The 21,650-nt window shown below is 33.3% G+C and overlaps 1 protein-coding gene across 3 annotated transcripts in view; it reads right to left on the bottom strand.

The window, feature by feature from the left end:
• Positions 1–21,650, bottom strand: part of ABCA12 (ATP binding cassette subfamily A member 12) — a 243,352-nt gene that overhangs the window by 15,927 nt on the left and 205,775 nt on the right. For all 3 annotated transcript variants that reach the window (XM_031958095.1, XM_031958097.1, XM_031958096.1), the window contains 10 exons: positions 21,192–21,279; positions 20,187–20,292; positions 13,427–13,481; positions 12,680–12,857; positions 10,227–10,342; positions 8,355–8,514; positions 5,948–6,201; positions 4,960–5,164; positions 1,550–1,659; positions 738–879 (listed from right to left, as the gene is read on the bottom strand). In XM_031958095.1, the coding sequence (XP_031813955.1) occupies positions 738–879; positions 1,550–1,659; positions 4,960–5,164; positions 5,948–6,201; positions 8,355–8,514; positions 10,227–10,342; positions 12,680–12,857; positions 13,427–13,481; positions 20,187–20,292; positions 21,192–21,279 (1,414 nt within the window). The remainder of the gene's footprint in view (positions 1–737; positions 880–1,549; positions 1,660–4,959; positions 5,165–5,947; positions 6,202–8,354; positions 8,515–10,226; positions 10,343–12,679; positions 12,858–13,426; positions 13,482–20,186; positions 20,293–21,191; positions 21,280–21,650) is intronic.

The raw sequence follows: 21,650 nt of genomic DNA, 5'->3' as shown, positions 1-21,650 counted from the left end.
TATTTGACCAAAATTTCAAATTATGCCTTGAAGTTCCCTTCCCATATGGTTTAAGTACTTAGTGAAATGATTGCCCATTCTGAATATACCTAAGCTTTATTTTCATAATCACTTCTATCTTTAAAGGACTGATCGATAATTTTGGTGCAAAGAAAGTTATTGGTTCATTTTTATTTATTTTTTGAAACTCCATAACTGAGTTACAGTGAGTTTCCCCAGAGACCTAATCAGTAGTGAACATGAGCTAGAAATCTTAAGGCCAATTCAAAGGTCTCAAAATCAGTTGTAGCTGATCTGAGTACTAAATTATACATAGGTACCAAGGCAAACTCCAGCTAAACCCCCCTGTAGGTATGTAATCCCTCATTTGGCATTTGAGAAAGGAGAGACTTTTCAGAGAGTTTTCAAATCTGAAATCTACAATCTGGAAGATGATGCTCATTTCCTCTTTCCATATAGTGCTTGCAAAATATTTAAAGCCCACATGAAGTCTATACTTTGGCACCTTTGACCCTTCACCCATTTTACTTCTAAAATTTGGAATGCAAATGTTCAGCAGGCACATTCAGAACAAATTCTAGATGATATAATGTCATAAAACTAAAGGACATTGCTAAAGCCTGGCTTCTCATGACATTGGCAATTACAATAGTTTTCATTTGTCAAATTGGTGGGGGTGTGGAACAGGAAGAATAATGGTTTTTCCAATGAGCTCAGCTTTTCAATCCCATACTCACTTCCTTAATGTCTTTCTCTGGAATTCCATGGATTCTGGCATAAAAGTACAGATGCTCTTCTACAGTCACCAGATCATCTAAAGCATCTTCCTGTGGGCAGTAGCCAATTGATGAATAGTGTGTGTCAACTCGACCAAGGGTTCTGAATCATGGGGATCAATGGAAGAGACAGAGATAAAGACAGAAATAGACAGCCAAATGTACACACATATATACATACATACAGAGAGAGAGAGAGAAACATACACACAGATACATACACAGACACACACACACACACAGAGAGAGAGAGAGAGAGAGAGAGAGAGAGAGAGAGAGAGAGTGAGTGTTAAATAGATAGGCATATAACTTTGGTAGCTTACATAAGCTAAAAGGGAGAAATGTATTATATAAGTTGATGGCTAGTTTATTGAATAATAATAATATTTATATGTTTCTTTAAGGTTTACAAAGAGTGCTTATAATTATTATAATTTGTTATTATAATGACTCTGGGTGGGTATTGGTATCCCCACTTTACAAATAAGGAAACCAAGGCAGATGGCAGTTTTTTTTTTTTTAAAATAACACAGAGTAACACAGCCTGGATTTCTACTCAGTTATTGCTAACTCACAGTGATTCTAGAAAGTCCAGTTTTCTTACAAAAGCCTACAACCTCATTACTAAAATAATTGAACATATTTTTCTTTACTTTAATGCTCCTCATCTAAATCTTTTAAAGCCATCAGTAAAGCCAAATAGGGAATCAGATATTCAGTATTCTCTCTCATCAGGATGGTATTTTGTTACTTAGGATAGCAGTTTTTCATACCCGGTTTGATTTCTGATCAGAATTTTTCCACTTGTTGCGATGATGTCTCCAGTCAACATTTTGAAGATAGTGGTCTTCCCTGCTCCATTCACTCCCAGAAGACCAAAACACTGGTTTGAGAAAAAGATTTATATAGTCATGAAGAATTTATAGAATATAATGAAATGATATTCCTTCTTTCTTTTTCATTTTGACAGTCAGTTATTGGAAAATTAAATGCTAATAGAATTACTTTTGGATGATGAAAAATAGTTACTCAAGTTGTATCTCAGCCCTGATACTTACTAATTATGTGATAAATGGACAAAGCATCTCTCCTAGTCTCAGTTCCTTGATATATAAGATGGGAGTGATAATTTTTAAACCACATATCTCACAGGATTATTGTGGGAAAGTTGTCTGTTAACTTTAAGGAATTGTGATAATTTTAATGATTGATATAAAATTCTAGCTCTTTTTTCATAGTTTTATGATTTATATTTCAAAATAAATGATTGGGCATGTGACATTTACTCATCCCATATATATATATATATATATATATGTATATATATATTATAGTTTAAAATATCATGCATGTGTTTACTATTGACTCAAGACCCAAATGACAGCATCAGCTATTAGACTCTATCCAAACCAGCTTCCAAAATAGGAAGGAAGGGTTATTTACCTAAGGCATTTGGTCTTGGTTTGGGATAAATATGTCTGCCATCATATATTGCTTGCTCTTTTTAACCTGATACTGAGTTATATATCATATGATTGCCAGTTTTTAGGCAAATCTACCAAAGGGTGGGACAACTATGCTTAATATACATGGCAAAGAAGCTCAATCTCCAAAGGAATGTGAGGTGACATGAGATAGAGACTACCAAAAGATACAGACATTACAGAATGTGAAGGCTAGAACTTTCTTCATTTTAATTATCCAAACATTTTCATATATACTTAAGGTATACTGCTTTAATACATTATGTTAAGGTACAACTACACGATAGAGCACCAGGTCTGAAATCAGAAAGATTCATTTTCCTCAGTTCAAATCCAGCCTCAGACCCTCACTAGCTGTGTGACTCTGGACAAATAATTTAACCCTGTTTACCTCAGTTTCTTCATCAGTAAAATGAGCTGGAGAAGGAATGACAAACCATTCAAATATCCTTGCCATGAAAATTCCAAATAGGGTCATGAAGCATGAGGAAATACTAGTTAGAACATAACTAGAAAGTTATGTTCTAACTCCTTGTCTGAAAGTGTACCACAAAAAAGATTTGCTGACCTGTATAAAATTAATGAAGATTTACAGGTTGTCTCCCATTGATAAAAGAATAATTTTGCTGAATGGCTCACTCTAGCAATTTCTCTATGCTACTATAGCTTTTCCCTTCAAGCCATCCATCTACCTGGTCTGTATTCTGTTTGTGCCATTTATTTAGAATTTAAGTTCCATGAGGACAAGGACTGGTATTGGATTTCTTTGTATCCCTAATTTTTGGGGTCAGGGTAGGAGATAGGAACAAGCATTTATTTAGTTATTAATATGCCAAGCATTTTACAGATATTATTTCATTTGATCTTTACAATGACCCTTTAAGGTAGATGCTATTTTGGTCCCCATTGTATAATTGAGGAAACTGAGGCAAACAATGGTTTGGATGACTTATCAAATGTCATATGGTTTGGAAGTATCTGAAGGGAAATTTGAACTCAGGTTTTCCTGAGTCTAGCTCAAACATTCTGTCAGTTTTACCATCTAGTTGCTCTACATATAGTGTATATGACATAATAAATGTTTAATAACTACTTTTTGATTGACCTTTGAATTCCATAAATGTAGGTATTTATTTCAAATCCATTTAGTTTATAACAAAAAAACACCTAGGTAGAAATAATAGGAGAAAGTAAGCAGGAATACACATATTTTTCTTTTAAAATTTGCTCTTATTTCATTGGAGATGGCAATTCTATGTTGTTCTATTCACATATTAATGGTTGAACAATAACACAATCAGGATAAAGAATGATTTTCTACCAACTGCTTTTAAGTTTTCCTCAACATTTTATAAACATCTTAGTTACATTCTAACATTTTATTCATAGGGGAGAAACCAAGGAAAAAGGATTTTATACCAGTATTCAAAGATAGAGAGACATCCAGAGAGACAGAAAGACAGTGAGAGGCACAGAGAGAAATAGAGAAAGATAGAGAGAGAAAGACAGTGAGACACATACATACACACACACATATAAAGCTTATTGTCTCTCTGTATGTCTCTCTATCTTTGTGTCTCTGAATCTGTCTTTGTCTCTGTCTCTCTGTCTCTCTCTCTCTCATATCTCCATATCCCCCTTTAGAATAGGTGCAATATTTTGTATTGAAAAGGGTTCAATAAATTTCACTGATGGACTTCTAATCTAATAGTCAAGACAGGCAAGGATTTCGCCTGCCACTGCCAGTTGAAAATGAAATAGACTCTGATGTTGAACTAATCATTTTGTTTGCTTTGGAGAGTCATAAATCCAAGGCAGAAGATAATCTCTAGTTCAGTTATTCCAAATGCCTAGATGATGAGCAGAGTCACTGCCAACTCTTAAAACCCTGTGCTATTAGAGAAGATTGTAAGTTCATAGTATAAAATGGCACTTGAAATATGATTGTCCTCTTTTTGATGACTTATCCTAGAACCTACCATTATTACTAAAGGTTCTTTGCAGGCTTTTCCAGCCTTTTCTAGCTCTGCTATTTATCAATGGAACCTTAAACTTGCTTCATTTTGGTCATGTCTTGCATAATGGGGGTGGGGTGTTTCAAACCTGTGATTTCATTGATATGGAAAACTCCACCCCATGGGACAAAAAACAAGCTGGTCATTCTGACATAAAATGAAAATACCCTCCATCAGTATATATTTACAACTTTCCAGGTATTTACAGTTTTAGAGAGCTGCTTGGGATAATGAAAGTTAAGTAGTTTTACTGCTTTTAAAAGTAAAGATTGGTTCTGAATTTAGGTCTTCCAGTCCTTTAGACTTTAGATCCATTATTCCAATCTTTCATTTCATATGTTAATTTCCCAAAATATGTGGATAATACAGATACAGATAGCTTTAGAACTGGAAGTTAGAAGATTAGAAATCATCTAATGCATGGGCTAATGTGGGTCCAGAAAATTAAAAAAAAATTTTTTTTAGTAAGTATTTCAATACAATTGGTTTCCTTGGTTATCCTAATTGTTTTATCCATTCAAAATGTTATTTTGAAAAGGGTTTTGTGACCAAAAATTCATTGATTCTAGTTAACCTCCTTCAGTTTACAGATTTAGAAATGAAAGTAAAAAGTAAGTAAAAAAGAAAGATTAAATAAAGAAAATGAAAATATTGTTCCTTTCTGAGAGAGGTTTAATAACTTACCTCTCCAGCTGGTATACCTATGCTTATATTGTTTACAGCTATGATCTTTTTGTGGATAAGTTGGTAGGTTTTTGTGAGACGCTGGAGTTGTACCAAGTCGAATTCGGCTCCTCCGGTTTCCACCCTTATCCTTTCTGCTCGAACATCTTCATCTTCCTCTATGTTCTCTAACATAGATGACGAATTCATATCTCTGAGTAAGATTCTAAACAGAGGCAATGATGAACTTGTATCAATGGCTTTTGAAAGAAAAACACCCATTTTAAATTTCTTTTAAAAGAGTCTCTTTTCCTGAAAAGAACATTATCAAATACAAATTGCCATTTCCTCCTAAATCTTCTATTTATTAGATGATCTAAAAACTATAAGAATAGGCATTTGGATTCTACTACAAATTTACTGGGAGATATGGTAATGAAATGTTTGTAATCCCAGTGGAACTGTCATAATCAATATATATATATATATATATATATATATATTTGCTATCATTGTTAGGACCATTAATTCTAATCTAGTTCATAGGAAGGCCTTCAGAATTTCTATTGTCAGTCCAAACAGCACAACTTCTAATCACAGCAAACATTATCTTACTTATTCTTTCTCCTTGTTTCAATTATCACCAATTTGAGTCTCAATTTCCTATTTTCAATGTAAATACTCTACCTGGGATATGACCAATGCAGGAATGCTAAAATCTCAAATTTGTCATACCTAAAACTGAGCTTATTTTACCCTTCCCACAGGGTTTCTATCTAGTACCTTTTAATTGCCCCTCAATGTAAAATAAGATCCTTCTTTTGACTTCCCTATTTGGTTTAATGACACAATCATTCTTTCAGGCACAGAATCACTTTTTTAAAAGTTTCTTAAATTAATAAGTTGCCTACAGCTTATGAACAAAGACTGGAATATTGATCCCTCCCAATCCATTCTGCCTCCTGTTCCCTCATGGCTTCTAAATATCAACTGTTTCATGGTACTTTACCTGATTTTTTTAATCAGCCATTCATTGATTAGGAGTCGTAAGAAAAAGAATACAGTGCCTTGAACAACCAAGGCAACGAACATTGCGCCTAATTTATTCATCTCAAAAGTTTCATTGGGATATTCCACTCCATAGGCTTTTAGAAAGTCTAAAACAGATTGTTGTTGAGATAGTTCAATCAAACCATAGCCAAAACAGAATTGTGGGAAAATCAGGAAAATCCGTTTAAGGGTTTCAGAGATGAGTTCCAAAGTCTGAAAGAAAAAAAAAAAAACCAAATGAACTTAGGGTTTTGCTTCTGAGGAAAGAATGGCAAAGATTAAAAACTTGGTGCTGGTTAATTTTGTATGAGAAAGTAAGACTAACACTACTTTATTTCTATGAAGTTCTGAGATAATTTCTTATTCGTCACTGTCTTCCTCCAAAATCTCATCTTGATAATATGCCAATGAATCACAAATTCTGGCAATTCTACCAAACTGAGTATGAATCCAATAGTGGTATATGTTCCTTTTTTTTTTTTTTTTCCCTTTCTTATGATCAGAGTAGTTAAGTCCTAATCACTAGGCTAATCATGGGATAATGAATTTTTTATCCTTGTCTTTCTTGTTCAGTCATTTCATTTGTATTTGACACTTAGTGAGATTTCAGGTTTTCTTGGCAAAGATTTTGGAATGTTTGTCATTTCCTTCTCCAGTTCATTTTATTGATGAGGAAACTGAGGCAAACACGGTTAAGTGACTTGTCCAGTGTCACATAGCTACTAAATGTCTCAAGTAAAATTTGAATTCAGGTCTTCCTGATGCCAGGTGTGGTGATTTATTCCCTGCATCAATTCTCAAAATTTATTCTCCAAGTTGTAAAGGGGTTATATTACTCTTCAGAAGAAGAAATGCCCATCCAGGTGACCCTTCCTTCCCTTAAAATTACTAATTACTGAAACAATGATTACTATCCTACATTTTATTCTGATACAGTAGTCCAAAACTGAAACAAATTCAGCAAGATTAGCAACCAGTCACATTTCACAGCCAAATTGTTTTAGGGTTTAGACTCAGCCTTTAGAATCTTCATATATCCTTTTTTTTTTCCTGAGGCAATTGGGGTTAAGTGACTTGCCCAGGGTCATACAGCTAGGAAGTTATTAAGTGTCTGAGACCAGATTTGAACTTGGGTTCTCCTGACTTGAGGGCTGATGCTCTATCCACAGCACTATCTATCTGCATATATTCTGAAGCAATTAATTGTCATCTTTGGAAGAGACTGAGAAACTCTAAACAATCGTCATGCCTTTAATTAGAATGAATGCAGTCTGGCAATTGGGATCAATTCAGAAGTTTGGGTCTGGTGTAGGGTTCACAAAAAGGCACTTGTGAAGAAAGGACAGTATTGCAGATATTCACTTACAACCCTATCTTTTAAAGAATATCTGCTTTTATATTAGATGGTGGCAGTTGCCTACCATTAGAAACTTCATAATATTTGGAAGAATTAAAATGCTTGGTAATGAGGAGGCAGGGAAAAGGAGGCATGTGAATGTGCAATGCAGTGTGTAAATGAATTTTGTGACCTTGAGTAGCAACTTCATGTCTCTGAAATATTTTCCATTCTATGAGTTGATCATTATATGAGATGAAGAATATACTACATTTTGATGGGAAGAAAATACTTCATTTTTGCATCATTCATTGTTTGAGAAAACCATTTCCAGTGTACTGATTTCCTTTCTGCTCATTGGAATATATACAAAGCACCAAACAAACCTTAAACTTCTGGGACTAATTAACTATGTGATCACTTAAGCAATTTTGTTGCCTCAGGGACTCGGTTTCTTTTTTTGTAAAGTTAATTAATTATTTGTGTATTACTCAGCAAGCAAAATATATTTATTAATTATCTGTTGTAGGTAGGCCAAAGAGCTAGACATAGAGTTATGACAGGGGAAGCTTTTAAAGTATTATATAAATGCAAGTTATTATTGTTATTATACTATTATTTCTGCTCTTCATATCTATCTATACCTATATTATGGATGTAGAACTATAAGCAGCCTCATGAGATATTTATTCCAATCCTCTTATAGAAGAAAAACAAACATTTCCATTCAGGCAGACTGACTGGTTGGTTGCTTATACATGATGATATGAAAAATTTTAGTTTGTTGAATATTTTTTAAACCAGAATTTGCACTGTGTAGAAAGCCATGATTTTTTTGTAAGAAGTAAGCCTTAAAAAGCTTTTCAAAAAACATGAATTTATCCTTCTTCCCAAATAGCATGCTCTCAAAAACATTTTCCTTCTCTATCCCAAGGTCTCAGAATATGAAAAACTCTTCCAATTTAGACTTGTGAACATTGAACCTTTTGATATATTCACTGAAATTTAAGAGACTAATAAAGGATCTCACCGGATCATTAGGCTTTTCCTTGGAAAGAAAATATACCACTGACAGTGAAACAATTGAATTGATGCCAAAGAACAAGTTGATGCAAACGTAAGTGATGAAGGCCATTCCAGTCTCATGGAAAAGTCCCGCTAACAAGTACATCCAAGAAAATGTTGCATACCTGTAGGTCAGCAATAATAAAAATTAAAATTGTGTTTTTTAATCAAATCAATTGTTATTATATTTTTATATCATTCTATATGTCCCCTCTCCTCCCTTCTCCAGACAGAACAATCTTATAAAATAGAATTTTAAAGTTATGTCTTAATATTTAACTTTTTTTTAATTAAAGATTTTTATTTATAAAACATACATATGGGTAATTTTTCAACATTGACCCTTGCAAAACCTGTTCCAAATTATCCTCTCCTTCCCCCAACTCTCTCCCTTAGATGGCAGATAGTCCAATAATGTCAAATATCTTTAAAAAAATGTTAAATCCAATATATGTATGCATATTTATACAGTTATCTTGTTGCACAAGAAAAATCAGATCAAGAAGAAAAAAAAACTTGAGAAAGAAAACGAAATGCAAACAAACAACAAAATAAAGAGTGAAAATGCTATGTTGTGGTCCACACTTGGTTCCTATAGTCCTCTCTCTAGGTAGAGGGCTCTCTTCATGACAAGATTATTGGAACTGGCATCAATCATCTCATTGTTGGAAAGAGCCAAGTCCATCAGAATTGATTGTTGTGTAATTTTGTTGTTGCTGTATAGTTCTGCTCATTTCACTTAGCATCTGTTCATGTAAGTCTCCTCTAAAATTATCCTGCTAATCATTTCTAACAGAACAATAATATTCCATAACATTCTTAATATTTAACTTCTACAAATAACTTGAATTTTTCAATATTAAAATAACATGGTGCAAAACAATGGCTGCCATGTTTCATAGTTGGATCCCAACCATTCTTATTACAGAAAAAAGTCTAAGAATGTTTAATATTTTTTCTTTAATGACACAAAAGTTTATATTTTTAAGAAACAAATTCTATCTGATTTTAATATCAGGTTGATGCTGACAGGTGTTCCTTATTCAAGACCAATATAAGAAATAATAAGGATAACACATCTTAGCCTGCAATGAGTACTTTTTAATGACAGTGATATTCTCCCTAAGTAATTAAACATATAACCAAGAGATCAAATCACATAAAGACATAAGTTTTATGTCATGTTATGTTACTTAGAGATGTTAACACACACATACATATAAAGGCAGAGTTAGTTATAATGGAATGTAATAAATGGAATAAATTTTAAATTTTCTAAAATTATGTAGCCCATTGCAAAAACAGTGGAAACTTTGTCCCTGTTTGATAAATGCAGAACAGAGATTGGTCATCCATAACTATAGCTTCTCCTCAAAGACTCATGAATTCATGGGAAGAGCAGTTAGTCAAATCTTGGTGATTTCAACCAAACTTCAAAACAGAAAACAGTATCATATCAGTGTGTATGGATTTTTCCCCCCTGCAGTTATAATATTATTTTGACACCAAACAGAGTACCACACACAAAAATGCACATATGGTTTTAATTATTTTCAAATATTCTACTCTTTCTTATTTTACCAATTGCATCAAGGAAGTAATAAAGCAAACTCCCTCAGGCTCTTAAGAAGTAATTTGTCTTTGTACTATTTTTTTTAAACTTGGCTTAAACAAGACTATATAAGAATAAGATGCTGTTTTAGATACAGATCAGAGAACTCAATTTTTAGTAAATCATCACAGATTGGATAATGAGCTTTAGATATCATTTTTAATCCTCTCCAGCATTTCCATTCATTCAACAGATTCTTCTTTCAGAAATGGGAAGGACACTTACCCAAAGAGCAGAAGGAGGAGAGATACTGCCCCTAAATTATTTTCACTGGAAAAAGCAGGTAACTTGAAAGCTGCAATAACTCCAATTGACATTGCAACAGGTACTAGATAGAAAACCTGTGGGAAGATGTAAAACATGATGTGCAACGAATGGAAAAGATTTATTTTTAATTCAATATCCTGCATAGCCTAAGAATGTAGAATGATATACAAAAATATGAGCTTTTTTGGTCTCAAGCAAGTGTGGTTGTTTGTATGAGTGTGTGTGTGCATGTGTATATGGATATAGACACATATATAGATATGTATATAAAGTACAAAAACATTTCAGTTGAAGTGTTGCTTTTTCTCACATGCATATTGCTTTCATTTTAGAATGGATCTCTTCCAATATTAGGTAAAGTTAGTCTTCAACTTTGCAAACTCTGCGAGTCGTCCCAAATAGTTCTGCCTCTAAATTGGGGAACTTGAGGCTATTTGATGACAGTATTTCACCAAAAAGGTTAAGCCATTTAAGTGTCTTGGTATTAGATTTCAGTCTTCAAAATAATTGATTTTATTTTGAACATTGGAATTCTTTCAGGTAGTTGTTTGACAATTTCTAGCTGTTAGAGTGAGTCACTCCATGACAAAACAGCTGGAGACTAAGGTCCAAATTTTCTTAGAATCACAGGTATATTAACAAAGACTTAGTATTTTCTCAGCAAGAGAAAGGTATTAAATGCTGAAAAGTAGTTTGCCACAAGATGCACACCATTGGAGGAGGCTGCAATTTAATTTGGGAGAGAAGTTTTCTGAATGAAAATGAGGACACAATTGATAATGGTAGAATCTGTAAGCTATGAGTCAACTTGTGCAGAAGCCTATGGTTTAAATGTTCTTAACAGTTATCACACATTAACGATACTATCAAGGCTAAAAAAGCCATCACCATTCTTTTAGTTTTGACTTATAAAATGTACACATTTCAAACCCCGCTGGGCACATTTACAAAATGGATATGCACTTAATTACTCTCAAGCACTTTAAGTCAATGATCTTTATAGTGAGCTGCCCACCCAATCTTATTATGATCAGGCAAGCACAGGCTCTTCCCAGACTTCTGGCCAATAGTTTATATGATTAAAGTCAAGAATACCCCTTACAATCAGGATCATCTTTTGCTACCAATGAAAATGCATCCTTACTGCACCTACTACATAATCAAACATGAGCCATATCTTGAATTTTTCTTATTAGTTGATGATATATTTAAGCAAATTTAAATTGCTCTTTTAATTAGGTGATATTATCAAATGGCAGTTTTTTGCCTCTATCCAGGCAGGCAGTGAATCAAGAGACCTGATTTCAGTTACATTTTGACTTCATTTTCCTTGGTACAGTAAGAGGATTGGGTCAAATGACCTCTAACATTCAGTACAATTCTAAGATTATTTGAAGAAATAATCTCTCTCTCTCTCTCTCTCTCTCTCTCTCTTTCTCTCTCTCTCTCTCTTTCTCTCTGTTTTTGTCTCTGTCTCTGTATCTCTGTCTCTATCTCTGTCTCTGACAGTCTCTGTCTCTCTGTCTCTCTGTCTGTCTCTCTCCTTTGACTGTCTTTATTACTCAGACTATTAAGAACCCTGCTTTAAGTTTAAAATTGAAATTAAGCTAAAGAGAAGTCATTTGATTCAAAGTCTTTTCATTTTACATAAAAGGAAATGGAGAAAAAAAACTAATTCTGAAGGGGATTTTGAGGACATATCTTTTGCAGTCCAAATCCAGTGCACTCTTCCCAATATCTGTTGTTTTGGGGCTGTAGCTCAGGGGTTTTTTAAACTTTTTTTGCATGTCATAGATACTATTGGCAGTCTGGATAAACCTATCGATGTCACTTCAGAATGCTTTTAAGTGCATAAAATATAATACATAAAGTTACAAAGGAAACCAATTGAAATATAGTTATTTTATATTTATCTATCTATATGTGTGTATTATCTCTACCTATCATTTATCTCTCTCTATATGCAAACACATTAACTATCTACCTATTTTTTGTCTTCTATACAAATGGTCATATTTCTATCTATTTCTCTATCTATGTCTGTCTGCACAGAGGTTCTGTCTATCTACCTTTTTTTTGTCTATCTATCAATCATCAGTTCATTCATCTTCTATATGTATTTGTATACATATATATGAGTTATATATGCAAATATGTGTACATGTAGGGAGATGTGTGTGTATATGTATGTGATATGTTTAGATATACATGTGTGTGTAGTAGTTCATAGATCTCAGATTAGGAACTCCAACTCTACTTCTTTCAGTGTTATGTAGATACCAAAAGAGCCTAGAAGTTTGTGGCTGTAATTTTCATGAATCAGAATAATAAGTCTTAAAATGAAAATAAGCAATGATGCTCCCCTGGATCCCTCTTGTCACACAGACTTCGACTCTTTTTGAGCCACTTACCATGTCATAAATGAAGTTTGTGATCCAGTAACATGTCACGCCTATGCCTGAGATGTGCTGGAGTTGTTTAGCTTTGGTCTGATGTTCCCTTACAACATAGGTCACAAAGCTTGCTGTGGTGACGGAGTAGCCCATCAGGATGGAGAGAGCCACTAAAATATCAATTAAACTGCTAATCCTATGCCAGGAAGAAGATGGAGAAGGGAACAAGGGTCAGTTTGGGAAGCTCATTTTCTTCGAAAATAAGAAAAAAAAAGATTTATGTCTAAAATTATTGAGAAAACAGCTTGGATATCTGGCTAAGTCACTAAAAACACTGCAAGCAAGGTAGCCAGAATAATATATATTACTTGAACATGCTATAACCCTGAAATAAAGGTGATTGAAGATTATTTTAGTAAATGTGAGATAGAAAAGAGCTCAGGCTCCCTGGATTACAGCATGTAGGCACAGGGCACATCCTTCTCAAGAAGACAAAGTCCTTAGAGCTTTAGAGGAAAGGTGAAAGGCATTTAAGAACTATATTAACAAAGATTATTTTGGTCTGCTATCAAGGAATTCCTCTTTGCAATCTTTCTCTGCATCCTTGCAGAGAAAGTGTCTTTATGACCAAGAAAGCAGGCTCTTCATCACCTCTACCAGACTGACCTTCATTTATATGTGACAGTGAGTTCAAAGGATGGAACTTTCTTTTCTGTCAAATATCTATTACAACAAAGGAAGATAGTGACAAGTTTATCAACTTACGTAGCTTGTTCTTGGTCTTGTACACCTGGGTATGGGTGGCTATACATGACAATACCTTAAAAAAAACATGATTATTATTAACAGATGTCACATGATGGTGACATATTTGTTCCTCATTTCCCATTAAAGAATAATGTAATTTTTCTTATCTGAACAGCTAAAAACTTGACTTTCTTTGGTTTCATGGTCATGATTGGTAAGAAAAATATTTTCCATAAGTCCAGTACCGCTTAACTTCAGTATTCACATGTGGGGTAAAAATAACAAATATTGTATTCCATGGTTTATTAGGGATTCCAGAAATCAAACTTAATAAAGTTACTAAATTGGTAATGCAATTAATTTTAAACTAAGTATTTGAGCAAGTTTTACATGCTATTCTTTCCTTCCTTCCTTTCTTCCTTCCTTTCTCCCTCTCTCCCTCTCTCCCTCCCTCTCTCTTTCTCTTTTTCTCTCTCTCTCTCTCTCTTTCAACCACCCCCCCCTCTCTGTCTTACCCCCTCCCCCCTTTTCTTTCTTTCTTTCTTTTCCTCCTGACTTCAGGGCTGGTGCTCTGCCACCTAGCTGTCCCTGCATACTGTTCTTGTATAAAAGATGAACGATTGCAGGGGACCCTTGCAATCCTCAAACTACGGCCCACACGCCAGATGTGGCAGCTGAGGACGTTTATCCCCCTCACTCAAGTTTATGCAGTTTCTTTATTTAAAGGCCCACAAAACAAAGTTTTTGTTTTTACTATAGTCCAGCCCTCCCACAGTCTGAGGGACAGTGAACTGGCCTCCTATTTAAAAAGTTTGAGGACCCCCGGAGATGATAGTACAGTTAAGTAGATTTGCAACTGGTTAAATTATTCACTCAAAATGTAATCATTTAAGGAATTAGGAAATTAATTTGGAGTAATGTCTCCAGTCACCCAAGAATCTGTTTTGCTTCTCTGTTACTTAAATAGCTATTTTTAAAAAATCAGTGACTTGGAGGTAAATCAAGTCCATCCTCTGACATGGAAAGGTATATGAATATGAACAAATTCAATCATATTTTCTGTGACCTACTCCTCCATTCCATCGCAGTTATACATAAGGATAATTGTACCCTTGATCTTGTCATCTCATGAAAGTATTACACACTCCTGATCTGAAATTCATTTATTTAATCACAGCCTTCTATCTTTCCATTTTTTCTTTTGCCAAATTCTTCTCAAACCTATTTTTGCCCTCACCATGACTTTCATTTCATTATCATTCCTACTCTGTTTCCTAAGTTTATAGATTTCCAACTAAAAAGAAATCAACAACTTAGAAGACATCATGTCCAACTCACTGATTTTATAGATGAGGAAACTGAATCCCATAGAGGTCAAGTGGTTTGCCCAAAGTAATATAAGCATTAAGTTGCAGATTCCCAATCTTAATAGTATAGTTAATTCTATAACCTACATTATAAATTTGAAGTCATAGGCTATCTTTTTGTATACTTAATACAGTGCCTGATCCATTTGTTGTTCAGTCTTTGCAGTTATGTCTAACCCTTTGTGAATCTATTTAGCATTTTCTTAGCAAAATACACTAGAGTGGTTTGCCGTTTCCTTCTCCCACTCATTTTACAAATGAACTAAAGCAAATGGGATTATTTGACTTGCCCAGAAAGTATTTGAGGATAACTTTGAGCTTATGAAGATGAGTTTTTTTGATTCTAAGCCCAGTTAACTATCCACTATGCAATCTAGCTTTCCTCACAGTATGTATTAAATGAATGTTAATTGAATTTAATTGATGAGTTCAGCTGTATACTACCCTATATTCTTGAATCTCTTGGCTCCCTTCAAACTGCCATTTTCTAATTTTACATCATTCCTACCATCCACCTTCTCCAATCCTGTTGACAATGATATTGAACAGAGCTGAAGGTAGTCACTCAACCATTCTTTTTGGCTCTTCTATAAATTTGTTATCTAATCTCAACTGGACCTTCAAGTCAGCAAGGCAATTCTTTTACTCCACTTATTTTTTTCTCTTGCCCACCATCTTCCCTACAGTTCAGTATTAAATCTTTTTTCCCTTCTTCAAGCCCCGACATCACCACTTCTGACCATTCTCTCAATTAAAAACCTTTCCTCATCTGTTTTTTGGGGCCAGGGGAATCTAGTATATTAAGATACTATCTTTACTCTGGAGGCTTCTTTGTCATTAGTTGTTCATATATCTTGGGTGATTGCTGGGATCAGTACTTACTTGATTTAAATAATATGTTTGATTTTGGTCTCACTATTGAATGAAGATAGGAGTGAATTCTTAATTTTTTTACTTTGTACTTAAGTATAAATAGTAATATTTTATGAAATTAATATTTTCTATTTTTAAGAAGCATTTACCATTGAGAACCACCACAGAGTAATCACATTATACCATGGTATCCCAATGGTAAATCCAGGAAAACCTAGATTTGATTCTCCAATATTTTCTAGTTCTATAGCAATGGGAAAAATTTCATTTGGCCATCTGTGTAGTAATGATAACAATACCTACTTCTGCAGATTATTTAAAATGATCATTTCTATTTTTCTTTTTTTAATTAAAGCTTTTTATTTTCAAAACATATGCATGGATATCTCTCAACATTTATCCTTGCAAAACCTTGCATTCCATTTTTTTCCCTCTATTCCGCCCCCTCTCTCCCCGAAGGCAAGTAATTCAAACATGTGCAATTCTTCTATACCTATTTCCACAATTATCAAGCTGTATAAGAAAAATCCAATCAAAAAAGAAAAAATGAGAAAGAAAACAAAATGCAAGCAAAACAACAATAAAAAGAGTGAAAATTTTATGTGGGATCCATACTCAGTTCCCACAGTTTTCTCTCTGGGTGCCAATGGCTTTTTTTTTTTTAAACTACAACTGGCCTGAATCATCTCATTGTTGAAAAGAGTCATGTCCATCAGAATTATGATCATTTATATTAAGTGCTAGGGAATCCCTAAAATATGATAAATTTTTCAGTTAATATTATACTTTACTTTTATAACCATTTTCTAATACAATTAGACCAAGATAATTCTCCAAATTTGTATTTAGGCTCATTTCAATGAGAAAGACACTCAAGTCTGAAACGTCCAATTGTTTGCTCCTCTTTCAGAATAGTTCTTAGGAAAAGATCAAATTATTTGTCACCTAAGAAATTGCTATAAATATTTACTTGTGATGGTTCTCACTTTAATGACCACTGATTTTTACCTTCTTAAGACATTTTTTCTCTGAAAAAAAATTAGCTTTCTGATATAATAGATATGCAACATTTTAATTTCTTCCCCATTCCTTTTTTTCCCCAGTGTGTTTTAATTTTTGATCCAGGCCTGTGTACCAAAAAAAAAAAAAAAAAAATGTGGGGTAATCTTTTCTATAAATGCAAATCATTAACTCATCTGTCATGTACAGTGTTAAAATGGGATACAAATTAGGATACTGAGAATTTAAATTGATTGCTCATGGTTACCCTGTTAGCATCTCTCAGGATCAGGTCTTATGATGCCTTGAAGCCTCTAAGCACTAGCCAGCTTTCTAGTATTTTAGTCATAAAAATAATTTTTTTCTAATTACTAGTGAAAATGGTAATAATTCTTAATCACCTGGGAATGGTTTGCCTGTATGCAAAGAAAGAAATCCCTTTGTCCTTGGCACAGTTTTACTGTTTTGCAATCTATAAGCCAAGGTTACAATGGTCCTATTAATATCTCCAAAGAGCGAACTAATTATTGACCAGAAGAAAAACACTAAAATATAACAGGCAATCTGTAAGCATTCTTTAGGAAAACCTTCAATTGTTTGGTCTTAAGTAAAGTGGTAAGTCTCTACCATGTCTCTTTAGCAATGAAGGAAAAAAAAAAAGAATTTTTATGTCAAATTAACCACTAGAGGGAACCACATGTATATAATAGGTATTGACATGGCTAAGCAAAGCTAATTAAAGTATTTTTATAAGCACTAGAGAATTCAAAGAAAATCAATTTTTTCAGGCTAAATGAGATTCCCAGTTCATACAGAATATAATAAAGATGAGTTAAGAACAAGTACATTATGGAAAAGGAAAATATAATTAGTTAGATTCTTAAAGATATTAATATTACCATACTAGATTCTCTATAGACTATAAAACAATAGAAATGCATTGAAGGCTAACAGATTTTCAATTTTGAATAAAATCTAATTTTCCTTTTATGTAAAAAAGAAACTAAAATATTGCAAATCTGTTAGCTATGTAAACCAAAGACTTTTTAGGAAAAAATGTTGAAAGAAAGTTTTGAAGGGTATGAAAACCAAGTATTTTTTTTTTTTTTTGGTATTAATCATCCAACCTGTCCAACTCACAATGCAGAAGTTTGCATATTTAAATCTGGTTTTACAGATATTTTCTCATTCTAGGATAAAGAGCTCTGATATGAAGGTTATCCCTTGTGTGCTTCAGTTAAAGGCCTTGTTCCAATATCAAAAGCAAGATCAATCTCTCATTCACAGGGCTTCAGGCCTGCCTGATGTATTTTTTATCTCATCATTTCTGAGGTTCTTATACATCCTATCAATATTTGCTCAAACAACAAATAACTTTTGCTTTAAGTAAGACATCCTCCTAAAAATCAATTATTCAACTGTATTTCAAGCCATGTTGTATCAAGCCCACTTGATTTTGGTCCCCATTTAATTTAATTTACCACTTTTGATTATGCCTTTTATTGATGTTCTAGATTTAAGGATTATCAATCACATGATTTTCTTCATGGTTTCTCCTGCTAGGAAAGAGCTAATTCAGGTGGGAAACTTACTATTTTCTGAGAGCAAACCAGTTAGATGTTTGAATAAACATTTGATTCCATGGACTGCTTCTAAAAATCACCACTATTAATTTGGCACACCCTGATCAGACCCCAGCACTGGAATTCAGGGGCAATAAGGTGAATATTAATATTTCTGAATATATTTTATCATTTCTTTCTGCTCAAAATATTTATTCATTTAAAAATTCAATATTGATAAATAACTGTGTTACCTTTAGTTTCTCCTCCATCTTAATCCTTGGATGGGTAAGGGAAAGTAATCAGAGAAAGTACAGGGAAGAAGAGAGAATGGTTGGATGAGCAGTAATTGCATTGGTAAAATTAGTCTCTTTCAATCTAATTTGAAAATGATGTGGCACTTCATGAAACTAGTGACTAGTAAAACCAGCTAAATGCCCTACATCTTTATTCTAAATGCAGAGGCATATTTATAATTATATTTTAAAATAATTTGAGAATAATACAGATAATTCTTAGCAAAAAGAAAAAAAATAATCATTGATACAAATTCCTATTAGGGCTTTTTATATCTGTTTTCTTCCCTTTCCAATCCATCTTCCATGGAACTATTATAAAGCAAATTAAAGGTTTTTCTCAAGAACATCCAGAAGCACCTTACTGCTTCTAGATTAAAATACAAAGTCCTTGGTTTGGCATCTAAAGCTCTAAACAATCTGACTCCACCCTGCCCTATAAAGACATTTTACACATTCCTTCCATTTATATATTTTGTTCAGTCATTTTTCAACAATGTCTAATTCTTCATAACCCTATTGGGGGTTTTCTTGGCAAGAATACTGGAGCAGTTTGTGCTTTCCTTTTCTAGTTTATTTTACAGATGAATAAACTGAGGCAAACAGGATTAAGAGAGTCATCCAGGATCAGACAGTTAGTGTCTGAGCCCAGATTTGAACTCAAGTAGGGAATCCTCCTGACTCTAGGCCTGGTGCTCTCTCTATCCATTGGGTCACCTAGCTGCTCCCAATACCTATAAAAGTTTTTGAAATATTTCAGACATGCCCAGCTACATAGTCTTCTCTTCCCCATGCTAAACACTCTAAAGTAAAGTACACTGAAGTTAAGGTATTCACTAATAGCATTTCAACTTGCAAATATTAACCCTTCAATTTTTTTATTCAGTAAATTTCTACACATAAAACAAAAAGGAACCACAAGTCCATTCTTCTTGAAGTAGAAGGAAAACTCTTCATTTTCTATAATATCATAGCTTGATTCCCTCTTTTTGCACAAATAATATGTTAGTTACTAACTCATAGCGATGTTAGGTAACTGTCAAAGTAAAAGCATATTTCTCTGCCATCAGTATGTCTGCCATTTCATCTACTAGATAAAGCATTTGCCAACCACATTTTCTATTCATGCATTCACATTTGTTCTCAATTGTGATTTAGAAGATGAAAAATATCTGTCAAGCCATGATAAAAATGAGTTGGCAAGTCTGTATTAAGCATTTACTACATTCAAGGCACTATGCAAAGCACAGGGTATATAAAGAAAGGTAAAACCCCTACTCTTAAGGAGTTCAGAATCTAATAGAGAAGGCAATATAAAAACAACTATGTATAAACAGGACATATAGGTATAAATATCCATATTGTATATATTTATATGTTCATGTATATTTATGTGTACACATACATGTAACACACAGTTATAGATATGTATTTTGCACATACCTATACACGTGTACATATATACACAAATATGTACATATAGAGGATTTTGTATATAAGTATACATATATACATATAACACATACACATACATGTGTATGGATATATGTGTTTCTGTTATGTGTGTGTGTATAGAGTAGACTCAAGATAATCAATAAAGACACAGTTTTTGGCATGTGGAAAGAATAGAAAGTTTAATTCAAGAAGTCTCAATACTAGGGCTTGCCTGCTAGAAACCTACCATGTCTGGCAGCATCATAGTCTGACATATTAATTCGAAGAAGGAAGTTGTTGAAGCTGTTGAGGTAAGCAGGAAGGGAGTGATAACCTTCAGGATCGTACCACACCTATTGCAATTCCGAGACAAAATAAGATCAACATCACCCTCAGAATTACCCAAGAAAGCTTCATGTTTAACTGTCACCCAGTGTAAGAAAATTCCTAATACATTTAAAAATCCAACTTGGAAGTTAATGACATTTTGAGTTGTGGCTCAGAGTCCAAGACACAGCTACCTCCATGTGTCTCAATACAGGGAATTTGAAAGCATATGTAATGGAATGGTGTTAACTTAGATTACAAGTCTGATGTAAAAATTAGCGAAGTATCATCCATTCTATGAAGGGTCATTAGCAATGTTGAACCTAGAACTAAAAACTGCTTTCCAGTAATATTTTTCATATAACTATGTTGAAGAAACAAACAAAAATAATAAACAAAGTTGTCATTTCTTGTGAATCAGTGTTTATTTTAATATAAAAGACACCTTACTTCCCTGTCTGATCTTCCTCCATTAATTGATGTATTATTCCTATCTGAGCTTCAACAATTTAATGAATTATTATATTAATCTGTATAAAAGACCCCAGGCTTTAAAAGGCAAGTGTGCCTCAACTTTAGAAACTCAATATCTTAAAAATACAGATTAGGGTTTATTATTATTTAAAGTAGTGAGTTATTCTCTAATTCATTTGCTGATTTGTCATTTTGTTGAATTTTGGAGACCTTGTGACAGGGAAGAAATTAAAAATTAAAATGCCTCTTGAAGATGAATTAGAAGTCAAAATATCTTGGAGATTTTTATGATTCAATTTATAAAACTGCACGTATAGGCAAACTTTTCAGAAATACATGAATGATGCAAATGGAATCACATCTATATTCTTTATAAAAACTTTGGCAATCACCTTGCAAATTTTAATATTTTGAATTGTTTGTAAAGTGTGAAACAATGATTAGAAAGTACCTTGGAAAGTGTTCTGTTTTCAGGAATGGTTGTTATATCAAATTGAAGATCCTTAGTCAGAGGCAATCCAAAACTCCATCCTCCATACCTATAAGAAAAAAAAGTTAATATTTATTTTAATGGGAAAAGGGTTATATTTTCTTTCATTCTAGATAGCATAAATGGGAATTCATGTTTATGTTCTCTAAGTTTGGACTCAATAATTCCTTGAGTTGGATAATATGATCTTCATAGTTCCTTTCAAATCTGTATTCAATAAATCTGTAGTACTATAAACTTAAAAAAAATTTCCTTTATGCCTTTTAAAAATACATTTTTTCAAAGCTCTGTTAATCATTTCTCTCCATGAACATTAGACTAGAAGCAAGTTATTGGTTTTAGGGGAAGACTCAGCTATTTGCATAGACTCTATCCTTATTGCATTTAATATGTAGTGTTCTGTTTTGTTTTTCAACACTC

This window comes from Sarcophilus harrisii, chromosome 3, assembly GCF_902635505.1.
Source record: "Sarcophilus harrisii chromosome 3, mSarHar1.11, whole genome shotgun sequence".
In the NCBI taxonomy this organism is placed as follows: Eukaryota; Metazoa; Chordata; class Mammalia; order Dasyuromorphia; family Dasyuridae; genus Sarcophilus; species Sarcophilus harrisii.
This window is presented reverse-complemented; position numbering and strand designations above follow the sequence as displayed.